Source organism: Lichenostomus cassidix, chromosome 2 (assembly GCF_008360975.1).
Source record: "Lichenostomus cassidix isolate B80296 chromosome 2, HeHo_3.0, whole genome shotgun sequence".
NCBI lineage: Eukaryota > Metazoa > Chordata > Aves > Passeriformes > Meliphagidae > Lichenostomus > Lichenostomus cassidix.
In genome coordinates this window covers 113,441,929-113,461,289 of record NC_139482.1, presented here as the reverse complement: position 1 = coordinate 113,461,289, position 19,361 = coordinate 113,441,929, and the positions used below count along the sequence as shown (strand labels likewise).

Below are 19,361 nucleotides of genomic sequence, written 5' to 3'. Positions count from 1 at the left end.
GAATTTGTAAAGCTTATACTTTCTAAGTCTCACACTGATTGGTTAGATCTTCTTATCAGTCCTAGAAATAATAACTCGTTCTTTTCCAGGAAAGTAGTTTCAGGGTTTGGGGTTGGTTGTTAGTGGTGGTGGTGTTATTTGGGGGGAGTAGTTTCTCTTTTTTGTACAGAACAGAAGTGTGATAGGTCCAGTAATAGTAAAATAAAATTGTAAGCCAAAACCTTCCTGGTAAAGCACAGAAGATGCATTTGGATGATGCTCCTGTTTTTCAATAGAAAATTATCTTCATATTTTGAAATACAGTGTGCCAATTAAAAAGTATCTGAGAGTTACCAACAACTCCTGAGAAATGTGTCCTTTCCTTCCTTGAGGTTTTCATCTTATTTGTATTTCCTCCATGACACAAACATTTTTCACAGGAGAAATTCTGTTACTTCAGAAGCTGCAAATCAGACTGGAATACAGTTTATCTTCATTTTTTCTCATTTGGCAGCACTCCTTGTTCTCTGCAAAACTGATGAAGAAGAGACCTGTGTTGTTGCACCGATAGTGAGATAATCTGTATGTCAGATACAATATGATTTCTTGCTCTTGTTTTATGCCCATTGGTACAATATCCCTCTTCAGAGCACATTTTTCTTATAAATGAAATTGTAGTATTGAATATCTGTTGAAAAGCATTAATGATATTCAAATTATAACCACTTTGATAAGGAACATTTGAATGATGCTGGATCACTTTGTAATCTAATATCTTTCAATAAACCTTAGAAGCATCTATATGAAAGTTTGATTTCTCATCAATTTCTGTAACCGCTGGGATATTTCAGTGCCACTCCATTCCTCTGACAGTACCTGAGCAACTAAGTGAGGGCTCATTTGGTTTGGTTTGTACATTGCTCCCTTGTGCCTCCTTAATACCCAGGGGATGAAGAAGAGAGAGGCTGATTGTAGCACCCTGTCCCATTAAGCCCCCTGACTGCATGGCTCAGTGTAGTTAATTTCCTGCCCTGTGTTAAAGTTCCTCCTGAAGGAAGAGCATTTTAAAGAATCTGCAGAAAGCAGAGAATGTCATATATATGATAAAAAGATATCATACACTGCACCATAGGCATCATGGTGTGATTCTTGGAGCTGTCCTGTGGAGGGCCAGGAGCTGGACTTTGATGATGCCTGTGGGTCCCTTCCAACCCACGATATTCTGTGATTCTATGAACATTATACAGCAGCCTTCCAGGTCCAGACCCAAAATATCTGCACTTCTTTCTGGGCAAACAATACACTGTCATAGCCAAACTGGCATCTGAAATATACAACTCTAGGGAAGACAGACACTACATGGACATGAAGATACGTTACATATATTCTCCTACATTTCTTAGTTTCTCTTTTACTTCAGACATGAGTGTTTCCCACAAATTCATAATGTGCTCCCCATAAGTCATTATTAAAGTTTCTCATTGTCTTGGTTTGTTAGACAGGTGTCTGCAAAGGAAGGTGGGAACCTCCCTTGGAATGGAAAATACGACCCTCTTCCCTCCGCGTTATTGTAACGTTGAAATTCAGGGGGCTTTCAGGCAAGATGTGGAAAAAAGGAATACCAGTTCTTTACTCGTATGTATATGTATAACAAGGCAAAAAACCAACACCAGCAGCAACAACAACAAACAAAACCGGAAACTCAGTAACAGCTTTCCCCGTCGGTGCAGTTACGGTCACTGCCGGCAGAGGCGCTGTTGGCTCCCGGCCGGGCAGGGCCGCTGCGATGCTTCCCCCGCGCCTGCAGGGGGCGCTGTGGCGCGAGATCAGTCGCGTCTCCCTCATGAGGGTAATGGCGGGCACAGCCGCAGAGCAGATGGAAAAAAGGCTTTCTTTACAAACTCACCGTGGGCAGGCGATCCCTGTGCCCCTCTGGAGAGCGAAAAAATGAGCCGTAGCAGGAACCCCGAGCAGCGGCTGGAACGGCAGGGGCTGGCTCACCCGGGGGTAACGAGCAAAATGTAGCAGAAACTGCGGGCCGTGCCCGAAGCTGTGGGGTGTCCTCGTGTCGGGTCACAGAGTAACCAGAAGCCCTGAAGCAGCGGCACAGAACAGCAGCACTGGGCAGGGGATCGCTGCCCTGGATAGCTCACCGGCTCTGGCAGCTCCCTGGGTCCGGGCTGTGCAGGGCAGAGGTGACCCCGGGCGGGGAACGGGCTGCTCCCAGTCCTGTGTCCCGGCGCGGCACGCACTGCCGCTGGGCTCCAAGCAGCACAGAAGCTGAGAAAGAAGGCAGTAAGCTCCAGTCACAGTGCCGAACGGCAAGGGAAAAAGGGGCAAAAGCCAAACGGTAACCGTACCTCTCCTCAGAGAGATCCCACCCCGTGCGTGGGCAGACCAAATCACCCCACCGGAAAAAAGCAATCGCCCCTCGCCCCCCATTACTCTGGCAGGAAATCCCAGACTGACTCTCACCCATCGCTGTACTCCCGGGGCCGGCTGGGGCAGGGGCACAGCAGCAACTACTCCGGACACAAAACAAACCCAAAAATGGATGTGGGATAAAAAGACCCATTCTCAAGACACTCATATGTGCGCAAATTCTTCATTCATATACTTAAGCATGTAACAAAAGCTTGGAGACACTGAGATGCAACTTGCAGCAAATCATGGAGAGACCTCGTCTTTCCCAGAAATTCTCATAGCCTGTTCTGCTTAATCACCTGAATTGCATTACCACATTACATTTTAAAACATTCCCAGGAAAAACTCAGTCCTTCTAAAGGTCTGATTACCCTCTATTATTTTAGAAGAACATCTTATACAGAAGACACTCTAAGAATACTCAAAGCTAATATGGGGCTAGTTTTATATACTAAAAGTGAAAAACATATTTCCAAATCCTGCAATGTTTTAAGTCTTTCCCATGGGTAACTTGTATTTTTTAAGCCTCTGACTGGAGAGATGTTTAGTTGACAGTTCCCACAGGTAATGGAACAATTGTGGAGGGATGGATTTGGCACTGGAAGTCAGGAAATCCCCTGTTTCCCAGTCACTACCTTTGTCTTTCACCTTACTTATGCCCTGAGAAACACAAAAAGTAGTGAAAGTTGCATAAATTCTGTCCCTGTTCCTCGTAGTTTCCTGTATCTGATGTTTAATAGATTTGTTATGATTAAAACAAATCCCAAACATGTGAATGTATGTCACTTGAAGATCATTAATATAAATACAACTGAGAGAAATGTTTCCCAAAAAGCCACACAAATACCGAATTTCAAAATGCTAAACAATTCTCTAAAGAAATCATCAAATCTAGCTGGCAGTGAACAGAATGCAAGCTCTCCTAAATCACTGTGTGTCCCCAAAGACCCTTGTCACTTCCCACATCCACTCTTTACCTAAAGATAGCAATGAGCTGTAACATTACACAGCACACAGAAGCATCTAATTTAGGTATATAAATTATTAATCATCATTGTCATTTCCATTACATATGGAATGATAGCTGGTTGCTCCTTTGGTCAGCTCTGCAAAAGAGCAAGCAAGTTATATCTTTTGATACCTGCATAAGCACATGCTTTGGGAACAGGCTCCTCCTATTAACTTAGAGCTGGCAAAGTTCTGGTTGCATCAGCATTCCTCACCGATGTTGTTCACCTTGAAATGTCATCATAATAAACAAGCATCCTCTCTGGTTTGTTTCATAACCAGGAATTCATTGCTGAATCATTTCAGCTTCCCCTCACTGTAATCTGCTGCTTTTGCCACATAATTCCTGATTGCAGCATGAGACACCTGGAGTTAGGTTACCCACCTGTTTTGCATAGTTTGACACTTTGTTTGCAACCACAGCACATTGAGGCTTTTGAGATCTACCGTTGACCTCAGTGGTTGTATTTCAGCTTCCCCTTTTGCTGGCACCTAAGTAGAATATTCAACAGTTAACTGTGCATAGAAGGATCTCCTTTCCCTACGACTATTCACACTGACAGTGTACTCTTTTCCACCATATTTCTTGGAGTAAATGACATCAAATTTTGTCATTCTGTCTATCGTTTTATTTTAGCACAACTGAAAAATATCTTATGAATCCTCATAAACTGTAGTCTGAATAGTGTATACAACATAGATGTGTGGATCAGAGCACACTCTGAATTCCTTCCATTTCTTTCCTTTTATGATTGGCCAATAAATAAGACCTTTAGTGTCACTTATTTGAAATGCAAAGTAAAGCAAATAAGTAATATTCTCTTCATTGCCTTTTTACATAAATAGTGAGTGGAAGATGTCACAGTGATGGAGACAAGCTGATATCACAGGAAAAGGACCTTCTTACAGACCTAAGTAGGTGTGTGGCTTTCTATTCAAACTTTGAAAAATAATATTGAAAATACAGTGGTGCAGGATTGTAGTTTATAAGTCAGATAATACATGAATGGGAAAAACTGAGGACCCACAAATGCCATTTTAATAGTGTGAAATGATAATCGGGAGATTCACTGTTTTAGGGAGGCACATTTATGATCAGCATCTGCCTTTTTGCTCCCATCCCGCCAAACTGGAGAACAATAATTCATGATAGAAATTAAGAAGTCTTTAACTTTGTACCTCCAGCGAAGTAGCAGCAGAGAGAAAAGAGCACACTTTCTCTCCGAGCCCTCGGCCGGGTGTTTGCCCAGGCGGGATGGAGCCTGCGGTGCCTCCCCGCTGGCAGGGCTGAAGGGGTGTGGGAGAGCCACGGATGTGGCAGCGGCAGCAGCAGCGGCAGCAGCAGCGGCAGGATGTCCCGCCGTGGCAGCGGGCGCTGCCGCCCAGCAGGTGCCCTCGGGAAGCCACCCAGGCTCGGTGCCCTGTGCCGCAGAGCCGGCTGGCCCCGCTGGCATCCCGCAGCCGCCCGGCCGGGAAGCGCCGCCTGCCCAGCCCCGCAACCGCAGCTCCCCGGGCCGCCCCCGCACTCGCCCCAGCACGGAGCCAAGCCCTCGGGGCAGGAAGGGCAGAGCCAGGCCAGTCCTGGTCTCTGCGTGCAGGAAGGTGTGGGGCAGTCGGGAGCCGGCGGTGAGCGCGGGGTGACCGGGAGCAGGTAGGGGACGGAGATGTCACCACTGCGGCAGGGCCGGGAATGGACCAAGGGGCCGCAGGGACGGGGCGGGACGGGACGGGAGGGGACGGGGCGGGACGGATCTGCCGCGTCAGTGCGGGCACTTTTTCTCCTAAGCCTCTCCTGTCCCGTCCCAAGCACGGTACAGGGAGTGCTGCTGCCTAATGCAGGATGAAAACCAAGGCTCAGAACTGCCAGGCCAGGCTGTTCCCTGCAGCACGTCACTGGCTGGCAAATGGAAATACGTGCTGTGATTTCGGTCGGACGGCACTGGGAAATACCCATGTTGCGGGAATGTTCCGATTGCCTGCCTTCCAAAACAGGTCACGACGTTTCCCGCGAAGGAGGTCACCTTCCTTCCTAAGCTTGCTATCACACCAGTGTGTTCAGTACTTTTTTGTTCACCTTGCAACACCTGGCTGTGAAAACAAAGAGCTCTACAGCTACTGTCGCAACATACCTGCCTAAAAGGTATGTCACTTAGCCTTATTACAAACAGAGATGGAAGCTGAGGCATCCGGGATGAAACAGGTCTGTAGAATCTAGAGGATGTCATTTGCTTTAATCCTACTAGTAAAGGCAGCTTTCAAAAAACAAATCTTTAATAATGTATTTTGTACCCACACAGAAGAACACTGCGAAAGAACTTGCTGTTTGAAGATCAACATCTTTTTTACAATCCAGATCTCAGTGTTTCAACGCATTGTGTTTCTGGGTTTACACAACAGAAGAGTGGTGCTTCTACCTGACAAATCATGTGCAACTTCAGATGCATCCGGAAACTCCTGCAATACCTGAAATTTACATTTTTTTTACTCATTGAGAACATCTTCTCTATATTTTCTCTACGCAAAAAATCTTTTGCTGGTGAAATAGTACTTATTACTGGCTCTGCAAATGGGATCGGAAGGCAGGTTGCCTTAAAACTGGCTCCTTTGGGAGTAACCCTGGTTCTCTGGGACATCGATGATGAAGGCAACAAAGAAACAAGCAGATTAGCCCACCAGAAGGGAGCCAGCTGCGTGTTTGTGTACCATTGTGACTGCAGCAATAGGGAGGAGGTCTATGAACAGGCAGAGAAGGTAAGGTCTGACTTCTTGCTTCTTTTTAATAGAATATCCGATTGAATTTATTGCTTTTTGGAAATCTGAATATTCCCTAGAGGGAAGTTATCACATAGGGCAATGCCTTTCTTTATTTGACAAGTAGTTTTCAGATGGAATATAAACTATGGTTTATATTCCATATGGCAATAAAGTATCTGGTTTTAATCAGGACTGTTGAGATTTATCCATTTCCAGTCTTCACTGTGAGATGATAATTTTAGATTAAGAGTATGGTAAAACACACAACAGAGAATAATGCCATATATCATCTAATTTGAGTTTTAAAATTTTGTAAGAAATCAATAAATAATTTGAAATTAAAACAACCTATCATTAGATATTATAAAAGGAAGGTTATTCCCTCTGCCTATATGTTCAGAAAACTGTAGTTCTTTCAGGTTGATGTAGGGTGTTATGTTTTCAGAAATGTCTTTAGGATGTGGTTGGTCTCAAGTCAAAATGATGATTCAGCTTCAGTTCATTTTTTCATCAATACAGATGGAAAATAAGGTAGAGAAATGATCCATTTTCAATGAAAGTCTTCTGCTGTTCTGACATATGCTTTTTAACCTATTCCTTCTTTATTTTTTTTTAATTGTCAGAGTTCAGAAGTTGGACATTGAAGTAACATTATTAATTTTTACTTTTCCTTAAACTGCCTGAAAATACTTCCCACTATAACTTCACTTATAATCCAGTTAGCTACATTTTCACTTTATCCAAGTGAAAACTTCTGCTCAATTCTCAATGTATGTGCTGATATATTCATGCCTATCAAGTCACATCTTTGGCATTTTGTGTCTGAAGGCATACATCAGAGGAAACAGCTAAAATATTTCATGACATATGGATGTTGATAGATTGTTTTAGAATAGTCTTCAAATGTAACATTAATCTTCTATAAATTGTAAGTGGAATGAGGAGTTGTAGGGGAGTTCGGCACTTCATTTTTCAGTTGTTGCTTTTAATCTTTAACCAAATCAGATTAAGTCTTTCTGAGCAACAATATGAAAGTTTGAAACACTTTCTTTGCCCAAGAAACATTCCTGAGGAAAAGTACTTCTAACAAGTAAGTTGGATTCAGGATCTGTAAGTATTTGGAACTGCAGTTCTCACGCTTGCAGTCAGCAAGGGATTATTTTACCCATTCTCGTAAATAGCATGTGGGGCACAGGTCATTACCATTGCACAGAAAAATATTCCACTTGAGGCCGTTGGTGCTAGTTGTTGAGCACCACAGGTGGTATCCTGGAATTACTTGGGCTGTGGTAATGAGGATATATTTATTGTACCATAATAGTATGTCTGCAGAGATGAGCAAAGTATTCAGTGTTCCATCCTGTGCTGACTCAACATGCAGGGCTTGAGGAAGATAATTTTGCCAGGGACTTGATCAGCATGGATGATATGATCCTCTCACCTGGGTGAGATATTGATAATGACTGTGAAAAATTTGGAAGCAGTAATTTCAGCAATCTTAATATCTAATATAACCTTACAGTGAGATAAAAATTCTATCTGAGCAAATTGTGGGCAGTACTTCATATGTGATGTTTGATCTTTATTTGGAATGGTACCATAAATCAAACAGCATTTCTTCTTGAATTTTCTTTTGGAAAGTACAAAAAAATACTTATCCTACAATTTATCAAGATCTAATCTCTGAAAAAAAAATTAAAAAACATTTTAAATAGGCATTAAATGCCTATTCCCACAAATACAATCTGCTTCTTGCAAAGACATGTACCAAAAAGAGTAATTTAAGCTTATGTAGTTAATTTCTTTGTGGCACTTCATTATACATATTGTACATTTTGAAATAGTTTCTTTGCTCTTATTTTAGCTCAGTATTAAAAGGTTTGTTTTGTGCCCTCCAGTAATTTTCAGTCTCCAAGCACATTAACCAAATCAGCCACAGGACTCCAGCCTTCAGAATTTGCTCTGCTGTGCCCACATCAACAAACACTATTCTGAAGTGTGCAGACTGACCTGCCAACAGAAACTTAAAGAGCAGTTTACAATTTAAAAATTGATGTTAACAGATCAAATTATTGTTAACAATTCCAACATATTCATAGGTATTTGCATGTATTGATCAGTCATGGTGGAGACAGACATTAGATCAAGAGTTTTTCTATTATGGGCCTACTCTACTCTTGCAAATACCTGCAAAATTTTGATTGGCAATATGAAATGCCTTGAGCTTGGATACAGAAGAGAAAGCAATAGCAGGAAAGTTCAATTGAGTGTTTTAATTTGGTATACTCACTGCAGAAAAACCTAGGTATTTTCCCCTAATGTAAATTTTCTTTCTAGGAAACAAAAGAGTCCATTGAAGTCCCTAAAGAAGAGGTTTTAGAGTAAACTGGTCAAGTGAACAGCAACTGATTTTCAGGAACAGGCAGTGTCAGTTTGGGAATTCTGACGGAAATCAGACATGGATTTGAGGGACTAGAAATGCAGGATATGTGTTTTGTTATAACAGAGGATCAAGGAACAAAGCTCAGTAAATATGCCAAAGAGCAGTTGAGAGGTTACAAATTACAAACCTATCTTACACAAATTGGTAGAAATTACATTAACAGAAGAATTAACAGACACCTAAAAAAATGCATAATGTAGAATTATCAGCTTGACTTCTTCTAAATGGAAGCCAAGCTTCAAGTGTATTTTGTAGTAGTGAGTAAACAGGACAAATGATGCCATGGTAAATTAAATGCTGTTAATGATGAAAATATAGTCTTTACTGAACTCTAAGCTTCTCTGAGAGAGCAAAAGGAACGTCAAATGTTTGGGCATCAGATCCAAGCACCTGTTTCCAAATTGCCATGTGGGCAATGTGGGATTGCAGCAGCTCATGTGGGATTTTTATGTTTTGGTGATCATACTATAATTTTTGAGACCCCCAGATAACAATCCAAATTCAGCACAGAAATCTGTGAGACTGATTCTTCTTACTGTAAGTAAAACTTAAATATCTCTTTTGATATAACTCCAAATCATGGGACAAAACTTTTGGAAAAGAGCCAAATGGACCTAATGATCATTCTGTCTGTCTATCTATCTATCTATCTATTTATTTCATGGTAGATGCTTTTGTACTCAGGGGATTGGTATCCCCTAGTTATCTGTGCTGAAATTTTTTCCAGTTCATTAAAAATTACAGGGAAAAGGAGTTGAACAGCCTTGGCAGAGGAATTCAGGTTCTCACAAAACCAAAACAGGGAACTGGAAATATTCTGATTGCAGTTAAAGCATGCTCACAGGGCCTGCTAAAGCTTTGTCAATTACTATCTCAGGTTTTTTTAGAAGCCAAAAGGATTCTGGAGTTCAGGGAGCAATTAGACAAATTCAGGGACGAGGCAGGGTGGAGAATCACTGTGAAATATTAAATACAATGACACAGATATATTATAGCTCTCAAAAGATCCTAAGCTGCAGCACGTGAAAATTTAAGTACTCCAGAGACCTTAGAGCCTGGGTCCCTTTGTCATTGCTTTCCACCATGAGACAGGGGCAAGGGGCCTTATGTAGACCTTTGATCTGATGCAATACCAAAGTTCTTACATAAGTATGCTTTCATACATATCAATTATTGCAAATATTACCAAACATTTTCATAAATGAAGCACAAGAGGCAAGTCTACCTGCTAAAATTTACTGTTTACCCTTCTAAAATTTACTGTTTATCCTTTTTTTTAATTATTCAGGTCAGAAAAGAAGTTGGGGATGTTACTATTCTAATCAATAATGCTGGCATACTGACTGGGAAAAAGTTCTGTGAGCTTACAGATGAAGATTTTGAAAAGACCTTCAGAACCAACTTCTTCTCACAAGTCTGGGTAAAGTTTTTTCTGGTTTTTTCACTTCTGAGTAACCAAAGGGTACAGACAAGTATGTTGGTGTGAAAATCACCAAAGTTGCATCTACCTTAAAAACTCAGCTTGGAATAGGGATATGAAGGACCTCAGCTGGGGGAATATATGTTTTCATAATTATCCTGTAATTGGAGACACAGCACACTGACAGTCTCCCCAGGATGTCTCAGTAAGATTAGCACAAACCTGCCTGGGCACTCTGGTAAATCAAAGTTTGTGCAACTCTATTGTGAAATATACTCTACCTGTAGCAGCTGTGATTGAAGGTGGTGCTGATATGATGGCACATGACTTCCCTGCTCCTGATGTTTGCTGGCATCAGAAGGCTTTGCCTAACAGACTTGCAGCATTCAATGAGACACAGCCATGGTTTACTGGCAGACTTGGCAGTGTTACATTTAGAGGTGAACTCAATGATCTCTATGGTCTTTTCCAGCCTAGATGATTCCATGTGTTTTATGCTGCACATGTTGGTGTCAGTCTTCAGGCTGTGCTTTCATTCCTAGTCACCATCTGATTAAAATATACAGAAAACTAATCTGGCTAGCAAAAATTTGGTTTTGCACCGCTGAAGGAATTTGCAGTCATTTGGGGTTTCAGTTGAATTTAGGAGGCTTATTATGGGAAAGAGTGTTATTATTGCCCCCTCTTGCACTTTTTGGTTATATGCCTGAGTGAACAGCCTGCATCAGGGAATAATATGGGATTACAAATCCTTTGTAAAAAGACAGTTCTCTATAGGAAATTATTGCTGAGAGAAGTTCTCTAAGCATTCCCCAGCCACGCTGCATCATTCTTGCAAATACGTGAGGAAAATTAACTCACAAAGGTGTTTCTCCTGATAGGTCTGAAGAAACACAGGGCAGGAGGACAGTGAGGTGCTAGGCACTCACTTCTGGAGCTGAACAGGATTTCTCAGCTATTGAAAAGAAATTACTACTCTTGTCTCTTTTCCTTATCTTCCCCTTCATAAAACACCAGCATTCTTCCCAGCTAGTATCACCCACTGTGGTGTTCTGGAGGGCTGGAATTGCCAGTTCAGTTTGTAATAAAAAGCGCTGACAAACAGCTGAACACCCCTCAAGATGTGTTGACTTCTGGCTCCCTCTTGTGTACCAAACATTTGGCAACAGTCTCAAAGAGACAAACCGTGAGGAACCAGGAAGCAGAGAAAATACAAACTTTGCTGCTTTGAATAGATTGTTTTAATGCTGTTGGATCTTGATATAGAGGACAGTCATTCAAGGGAATGCTGTCTCTCATATAAAAATTCTTAGAGAGATAAAAGGTCTGTTGGACTTCTTGTATATTGAAAGCCCAGAAAGCAAATCAGGTTGTGTAGCCTAATTCTGGAATGCAATATTTTTGTCATGCCTGTTTATAAAGGGGATTTTCAAATAAATATATTTCTATTCCTTTAGACTTGCAAGGCCTTTCTTCCAGCCATGGTGGCCTGCAACCGTGGGCATCTGGTTAGCACAGCCAGTGGAGCTGGATTAATTGGATTCTATAGGATGTCAGGTCAGTATTGTTAACTGCCATTACAAATTAGATCTACATAAATAATCACTTTTCTCAGAGACCACATAAATGCTTGGCTTAAGCAGCCTGAACTGACAAGACCCTGTGGATGCCAAAGGTGATGGTGTACTGAAGTGTGATGGTGTCACATTGTCTGAGTGACACAGGGAGCTCTCTGCAGATTTTACAGTCTGATTACAGACTGTTTTTCTTCACATGAGAAGGACAACAGAGCTCATACATGTGCATGGGGAGGGAGCCCTGCATACAGATTGTCTAACTCTTTCCCATGACAGGTTTTCTGCAGGTGAATGATCAGAGATTTGAGACCCACACACGGGATATACCTGGAACAACAGGTTTACTTGGGAAATGGTTTTCAAGTGCAGAAAGCATTTTGGCAGAATTTTCAATAAAATTAATTTGAATGAAGGTTGCTTTAAGCTATTTCACAGCTCAGTAATCTCGGGTGTTTCTCTCAGGAGAGCAGTCTGCTACAGTCCTTCCTATTTCATCAGTCTGGTTCTGCTGCCCAGTCTCTCCTCAAGCCTCTCTTACATGCTGATTGTATCTCTCAGGTCACTCTATGGGAATTCGAACCTGAGTGTAATAAGTGCCTCTTCCTTCTTCTGCTGATTGGTGGCATTACTGTAGTGTTTATTTGCTACCTCTTATTGAGGGCTTGTATTTGGTACTGATAATATGGGTCACGTTCAGCTGTCATCATGTAACTGTAAGGCTTATGGGAGAGGACCTGCCCATGCATGCATTATAACCTTTTACACCTTAGATATGTATTTTTAGGCTGTGTGATTCCATCATTCACTGGGGGTGAACTCCTGAAGAATAAGAAACTACCTCTGATGCCAGTCCTTGAAATCAGCCTTTTAGCAAAATTGGATTTTATTGTACCAAACAACTACTTTCATACAGGTTTGAAAAAGCCTAGGAAACCACACATAAAACACTATACTAAAATACTTGCTTACAATTGGAAAATTGTAGAATAATTTGTGTTCGAAGCAATCTCTGAATTTAAGTTGGTCCATAACCCCAAATTAAACAGGCCCAGCTTAGGCCACAATGCACAGGGCTGTGTGAGGCAAGTTTGGATCATCTCCAACAATGGAGTTCCATATGTTCATCAAACAATAAAAATCAGACAAGATTCAGTCTTTCTGGGCAAACAAAATGGTATTGTAGTTGCAGCGCAAATCAGAAGTAAAAGGCTGAAGCAGCATTTATAAGAAGGGTATTTCCATTTTACCACTAAAATAGTTCTTTCTGAAATGAAACCTGTAATATTAGAAGTTGAAGACATTCTGCACTGAAAGAATGCCTGGTTTGTATATGAGTATCCAGAAATGTACAGAAGATGCTGAATAAGCTCATCTTCCTATATCTCTCCATAGCACACTGAAAAAAGAAACTTCTCTGAAAAAGATGAACCCTATCCTTAGGCAACTGTGCTTCATTCCATAGAAGAGCCAATAATCTCCAGTTAGCATCCCTAATATGCTTTAAATACTAATTACAAGAGGGTTATAGATAGAACTAAATAATATTGTGGCTTACATAGTATAACGAAGAGTTTGATTCTGTATACAGCTTTTACTGTGGTGCTTTTGACATTTTGCATTTTTCTTCTTTCTTCACTTTTCAGATTATTCTGCAAGTAAGAGTGCAATCATTGGAATGATGGAAACCATAAATTCAGAACTCTATCATGAAGGAAAACGTGGCATTAAAACCACAATCATTTGCCCTTATTTTATCAGTACTCGGTTAGCTAAAGGCTTCAAAAGCGCGTAAGTAAAGCTTAGGTCTGGTACTATTTCATATGTCAAAAATAATCAACACTCACCAGGTATATCCTATTTGGCTTCTGGCTGGTTGATTTGATTTTCAGTTCAGTATTTTTTCCCTGTTGGCACAAACAACTACATCTTTGACATAAAGAAATGCAAGTCTTGCATACAGTTAATAATAGGGACTATGTAATAACCTCCCAGCCAAGGAACAGTTAGGGATTCACAGCACTATTTAAGGGCTAAGGGAATCTTATTTGTCAGAGGAGTGGCCACTGCTGATGTTCTCTGCCCCAAGGGATTTTGGAAGTGCAATTACAGTTAGGGCTGTCAGGGTAGCCATGACCTGTCCTTATTAACTGTGCCCCACTGCCTGAACTAGCACATACTGTGCTTGGGAGTGAGAATGGCTGTGGTGATGCTATCTGCTGGCTGCTCTGTGGCTGCAGTGATGGCAGAGGCTGCAAGCACTCAATGAGCCATTGCAAGAGTGCAGTACCTGTGATCTTGGCTTTTCAGTGCTCTGCTCCTGCTTCCACCATCCCTCATTGTGCAGCAGCAGATGTATGCAGAGCAGAGCCCTTCTCCTGCCTGCTGACAAGCCTGGTCCTCCTGTGTATTTAGCTGTCACCTCAGCATTTACTGTAGAAAAGAATTGCTGGAGCAGTGATGCCTAGAACAGCATAAAGTATGGCTAAGCTTGGAAGTTTCCAAAGCTGCAGCCACTGTGGACATCAACCTCATTGGGGTTACATCAGCTTACAAAGAAGTCATTAACTTCAAAACATCACCACAGTGTTTTTATTTTATTTTGAAGATAGCAGGAACAAAAAGATTTGGAGATTCCTTATCGAGACTACTTGAGTGGACGAGGGGAAATGCATCAATCATTTAATTATATATGTGTGGTGTGTGTGTTTTCTAAAAAGTGAAGTTCTATAATTTTACAACCCTTCTTTCTCTTTTTACAGAAAACCCTGGTTGTTTCCTGTTTATGATCCAGAGCATGCAGCCAAAAGGATTGTGGATGCAATTAAAAAGGAAAAATTTTATCTAATCATGCCTCCAGCTGTTTACTTTTTTGGTCTGAAAATGTAAGTATGTGACTTTTCTTCTAGCATTACCTTCTTTCCTTTGACATATGCCTCTAAAATCAGCAGGAAAGTTTAGTCCAAATAGTCCTTTAGTTAATATTCCTTCAGTATATCCAGTTAGACTTACCCAGTTTCAAAGAAACAGCGGGTATGATTTTTTTTTTTCTAATCTAGGTGAATAATGTTCCTCTGGCCACTTCTGTGTCTAAGAAAGGTATTAAGCTACAGCTGGGTTTAGAAACTTCAAAAATCTTCCTGGGACAGTGAACTGGGAGCAATGCCTTGTCTAGAACTTTCTGCTTCCAGTCACTGCCTCCACTGCAGGCTGGGCTTTCACAAAATGTCTTAGTCCGTCATTTGTTTCCCTATTTCTAACACTGAAGAACCAAATATGTTATTGCCAGATATTATAAGTAATAAGCACATATAATGTATTTGTCATTTCTTCATTCATAGAGTACTTTAAAAGAAAAAAAAACATTAGCCTAACTCAATGTTTGCGTTATCAGTTTCCTCCCTAGAATAGTGTTCCTACTCCTCGAGTCTTATGTTAAATTCCCTGAGAGCATGGAAGAAGCCTTTGGTCAGAAGAAAAAGGATTGAAACCAAAAGTATTCTGAAGAACTCAAGCGCCATCTAAGGGAACATTTTCAGTAAAAAAATTTTAAATCTTACATTCTTTGACAGAATATCAAAATTTCTTTTATGCCACTTAACACTGGTCAGCACACCATTCAAATATTAACAACTGTCTTTTCTGTCTTCATGTTTGGAAATTTTCTGAGTAATTTTTGAAAAATCACTAAAAATTTAAATCACATAGGTATTATGTTACATGACCAAGCAACAGCTTTGCATGGACTGTAGTGTTTTCAAAACGAAACTTATATGAAGCATCCTTTTTTTACTGTGGAACAAAATTTCTGTTGGAAATCATCGGAAAAGAAATATAGACAAGAGGAATAGCTCATGTATTCTAGGAAAATTATGGGCAAAATCTCCCCTTATATTTGGAGAGAACTCACACCCATGATCTTCAACAGTCTTTAAATGAAATTACAACATAAAGGTCCTAAAGAACAAAATAATCCCCTACAACAGAAGAAGTTCAGAGATTAGTTACACAAAATATGTGCTTGTACTTAATGTAAGTTTTCAGAAAATGTTAACATAAAATGTTCATAATTGGCTTAGTTAAAAATAAATTAATTAACTGCAGAGCAGAATAGAGAATCTACAAAGCCCAGTTTATAAAACTCTAAGGAATTACAGAGAACATTTAACAACTGTCTACTGCCCACACTTGCCATCATATTTCAATTGTACTAAACTAAACCCATACTTACAGGCTCTCAGCAACAAATCCTTTTAAGAGTGCACACTGTTGAAACCCCAGTGTTTCCAAAGTATGCATGCATTCAATAAATTCTTTCAGGTACCTGTAGATATTACAGGGAAACATTTAACTGACAGAAGGAGAACTCTAGCTGAAGTTTGGCTCTTCGAAAAGCAAGGCTTTATTGATTTATATTTTTTAAAACTATCGAGGAGATGACTAATTGAAATACTATTTTCTTCGTACTGATGAGACAGGAGAAAAGTCTAAATTAGCCCTTGCAGACAACCACGGTTTCCTCAATTGCAAGCAAATATGTTGACTACCGGGATTTCCTTATTCTGCATGAATGTTACAGCTTGGCTCTGGATCTATGATTATTTTTAAATATGATTCCAGGAGTCAATGCAAATTGACATGACACTGTACTTGTGAATGTACTGTGAGCCTGAATATCTTAATCCATAATTTCATTGCTGGTGCTGCAGAATTTAACAACAGGGCTCATGAGGTGAGAGAAATACATTTTAAAATTATTTGTGAAATGAGACTCCCACTTGAAGTCATGTCACCTGCTAGTGACATTAATACATTGTTCAACTACCCATCATTTAAAATCTGAGGTTTCGGGATGAAATATTTGCAGCCAAGGAGCTCATTGTGAGGGCTCACTTTCCAGGACCATTTTCTTATTTTCACCTTCTTTAAGTAGAGTATATCAACCTTACTGTCTAGATATACAGTTGTAAGTTCACCAACTGTATAGACAGGACATGAGTAGATTAAGAAAAATGTAAAGGAAATAAGAGTCTTACTTTCTAAACTACATTTCACACCTCTTCTGCACAACCACCCTGCAAAACCTTATTCTGCATTGCTGCAACCTCAGCCAAGGGCATTCTTGCCTCTATCTTCTTGTCAGGCTAATCTGCTTGTCTCAAGAAGGAATTTGTAAAGCTTATACTTTCTAAGTCTCACACTGATTGGTTAGATCTTCTTATCAGTCCTAGAAATCATAACTTGTTCTTTTCCATGAAAATAGCAGGAAATAAGTTTCTGGGTTTGGGGTTGGTTGTTGGTGGTGCTGGTGTTATTTGGGGGGAGTAGTTTCTCTTTTTTGTACAGAAGTTATATAGATCCAGTAATATAATTCTAAAATTGTAAGCCAAAACCTTTTCTGGTAAAGCAAAGAAGACGCATTTGGATGATGTTCCTGTTCTTCAATAGGAAATTATCTTCATATTTTGAAATATAGTGTGACTTAAGCCACGTAGGAAGTACCTGAGAGTTATCAACAACTCCTGAGAAATGTGTCCTTTCCTTCCTTGAGGTTTTCATCGTATTTGTAATTCCTCCATGACACAAACATTTTTTACTGGAGAAATTCTGTTACTTCAGAAGCTGCAAATCAGACTGGAATACACTTTATCTTCATTTTTTTCTCATTTGGCAGCACTCCTTGTTCTCTGCAAAGCTGATGGAGAGGAGATCTGTGTTGTTGCACCAATAGTGAGATAATCTGTGATGTCACATAAAATATGATTTCTTGCTCTTGTTTTATGCCCATTGGTACAACATCCCTCTTCAGAGCACATTTTTCTTATACATGAAATTGTAGTATTGAGCATTTGATGAAAAACATTAATAATATTCAAATTATAAGCATTTTGATAAAGAAACATTTGAATGATGCTGGATCACTTTGTAATCTAACAAATATCTTTCAATAAACCTTAGAAGCAACCATATAAAAATTTGATTTCTCATCAATTTCTGTAACCGCTGAGATATTTCAGTGCCACTCCATTCCTGTGAGCAACTAAGTGAGGGCTCATTTGGTTTTGTTTGTACATTGCTCCCTTGTGCCTCCTTAATACCCAGGGGATGAAGAAGAGAGAGGCTGATTGTAGCACCCTGTCCCATTAAGCCCCCTGACTGCATGGCTCAGTGTAGTTAATTTCCTGCCCTGTGTTAAAGTTCCTCCTGAAGGAAGAGCATTTCAAAGAATCTGCAGAAAGCAGAGAATGTCATATATGTGATAAAAAGATATCATACACTGCACCATAGGCATCATGGTGTGATTCTTGGAGCTGTCCTGTGGAGGGCCAGGAGCTGGACTTTGATGATGCCTGTGGGTCCCTTCCAACCCACGATATTCTGTGATTCTATGAACATTATACAGCAGCCTTCCAGGTCCAGACCCAAAATATCTGCACTTCTTTCTGGGCAAACAATACACTCTCATGGCCAAACTGGCATCTGAAATATACAACTCTAGGGAAGACAGACACTACATGGACATGAAGATACGTTACATATATTCTCCTGCATTTCTTAGTTTCTCTTTTAGTTCAGACATCAGTGTTTCTCCCAAATTCATTATGTGCTCCCCATAAGTCATTATTAAAGTTTCTCATTGTCTTGGTTTGTTAGACAGGTGTCTGCAAAGGAAGGTGGGAACCTCCCTTGGAATGGAAAATACGATGCCCCTTCCCTCCGCGTTATTGTAGCGTTGAAATTCAGGGGGCTTTCAGGCAAGATGTGGAAAAAAGGAATACCAGTTCTTTACTCGTATGTATATGTATAACAAGGCAAAAAACCAACACCAGCAGCAACAACAACAAACAAAACCGGAAACTCAGTAACAGCTTTCCCCGTCGGTGCAGTTACGGTCACTGCCGGCAGAGGCGCTGTTGGCTCCCGGCCGGGCAGGGCCGCTGCGATGCTTCCCCCGCGCCTGCAGGGGGCGCTGTGGCGCGAGATCAGTCGCGTCTCCCTCATGAGGGTAATGGCGGGCACAGCCGCAGAGCAGATGGAAAAAAGGCTTTCTTTACAAACTCACCGTGGGCAGGCGATCCCTGTGCCCCTCTGGAGAGCGAAAAAATGAGCCGTAGCAGGAACCCCGAGCAGCGGCTGGAACGGCAGGGGCTGGGTCACCCGGGGGTAACGAGCAAAATGTAGCAGAAACTGCGGGCCGTGCCCGAAGCTGTGGGGTGTCCTCGTGTCGGGTCACAGAGTAACCAGAAGCCCTGAAGCAGCGGCACAGAACAGCAGCACTGGGCAGGGGATCGCTGCCCTGGATAGCTCACCGGCTCTGGCAGCTCCCTGGGTCCGGGCTGTGCAGGGCAGAGGTGACCCCGGGCGGGGAACGGGCTGCTCCCAGTCCTGTGTCCCGGCGCGGCACGCACTGCCGCTGGGCTCCAAGCAGCACAGAAGCTGAGAAAGAAGGCAGTAAGCTCCAGTCACAGTGCCGAACGGCAAGGGAAAAAGGGGCAAAAGCCAAACGGTAACCGTACCTCTCCTCAGAGAGATCCCACCGCGTGCCTGGGCAGACAAATCACCCCACCGGAAAAAAAGCAATCGCCCCTCGCCCCCTATTACTCTGGCAGGAAATCCCAGACTGACTCTCACCCATCGCTGTACTCCCGGGGCCGGCTGGGGCAGGGGCACAGCAGCAACTACTCCGGACACAAAACAAACCCAAAAATGGATGTGGGATAAAAAGACCCATTCCCAAGACACTCATATGTGCGCAAAT

At 41.4% G+C, this 19,361-nt stretch overlaps 1 protein-coding gene across 2 annotated transcripts; it reads left to right on the top strand.

Annotated features, from left to right (window-relative positions):
- Positions 1-5,716: 5,716 nt before the first annotated feature.
- LOC146442018 (epidermal retinol dehydrogenase 2-like) lies at positions 5,717-17,229 on the top strand. Of its 2 annotated transcripts, none has more exons than XM_085052875.1 (6): positions 5,717-6,162; positions 9,897-10,028; positions 11,486-11,585; positions 13,249-13,393; positions 14,365-14,487; positions 14,997-17,229. In XM_085052875.1, the coding sequence occupies exons 1-6, from the start codon at positions 5,836-5,838 to the stop codon at positions 15,088-15,090; spliced, it is 921 nt and encodes a 306-aa protein (XP_084909001.1). In that variant the 5' UTR covers positions 5,717-5,835; the 3' UTR covers positions 15,091-17,229. The 2 variants fall into 2 exon arrangements, with proteins under 2 accessions (XP_084909001.1, XP_084909002.1); XM_085052876.1 differs by having other exon boundaries at positions 5,717-6,167; positions 9,902-10,028.
- The last annotated feature ends 2,132 nt before the right edge of the window (positions 17,230-19,361 follow it).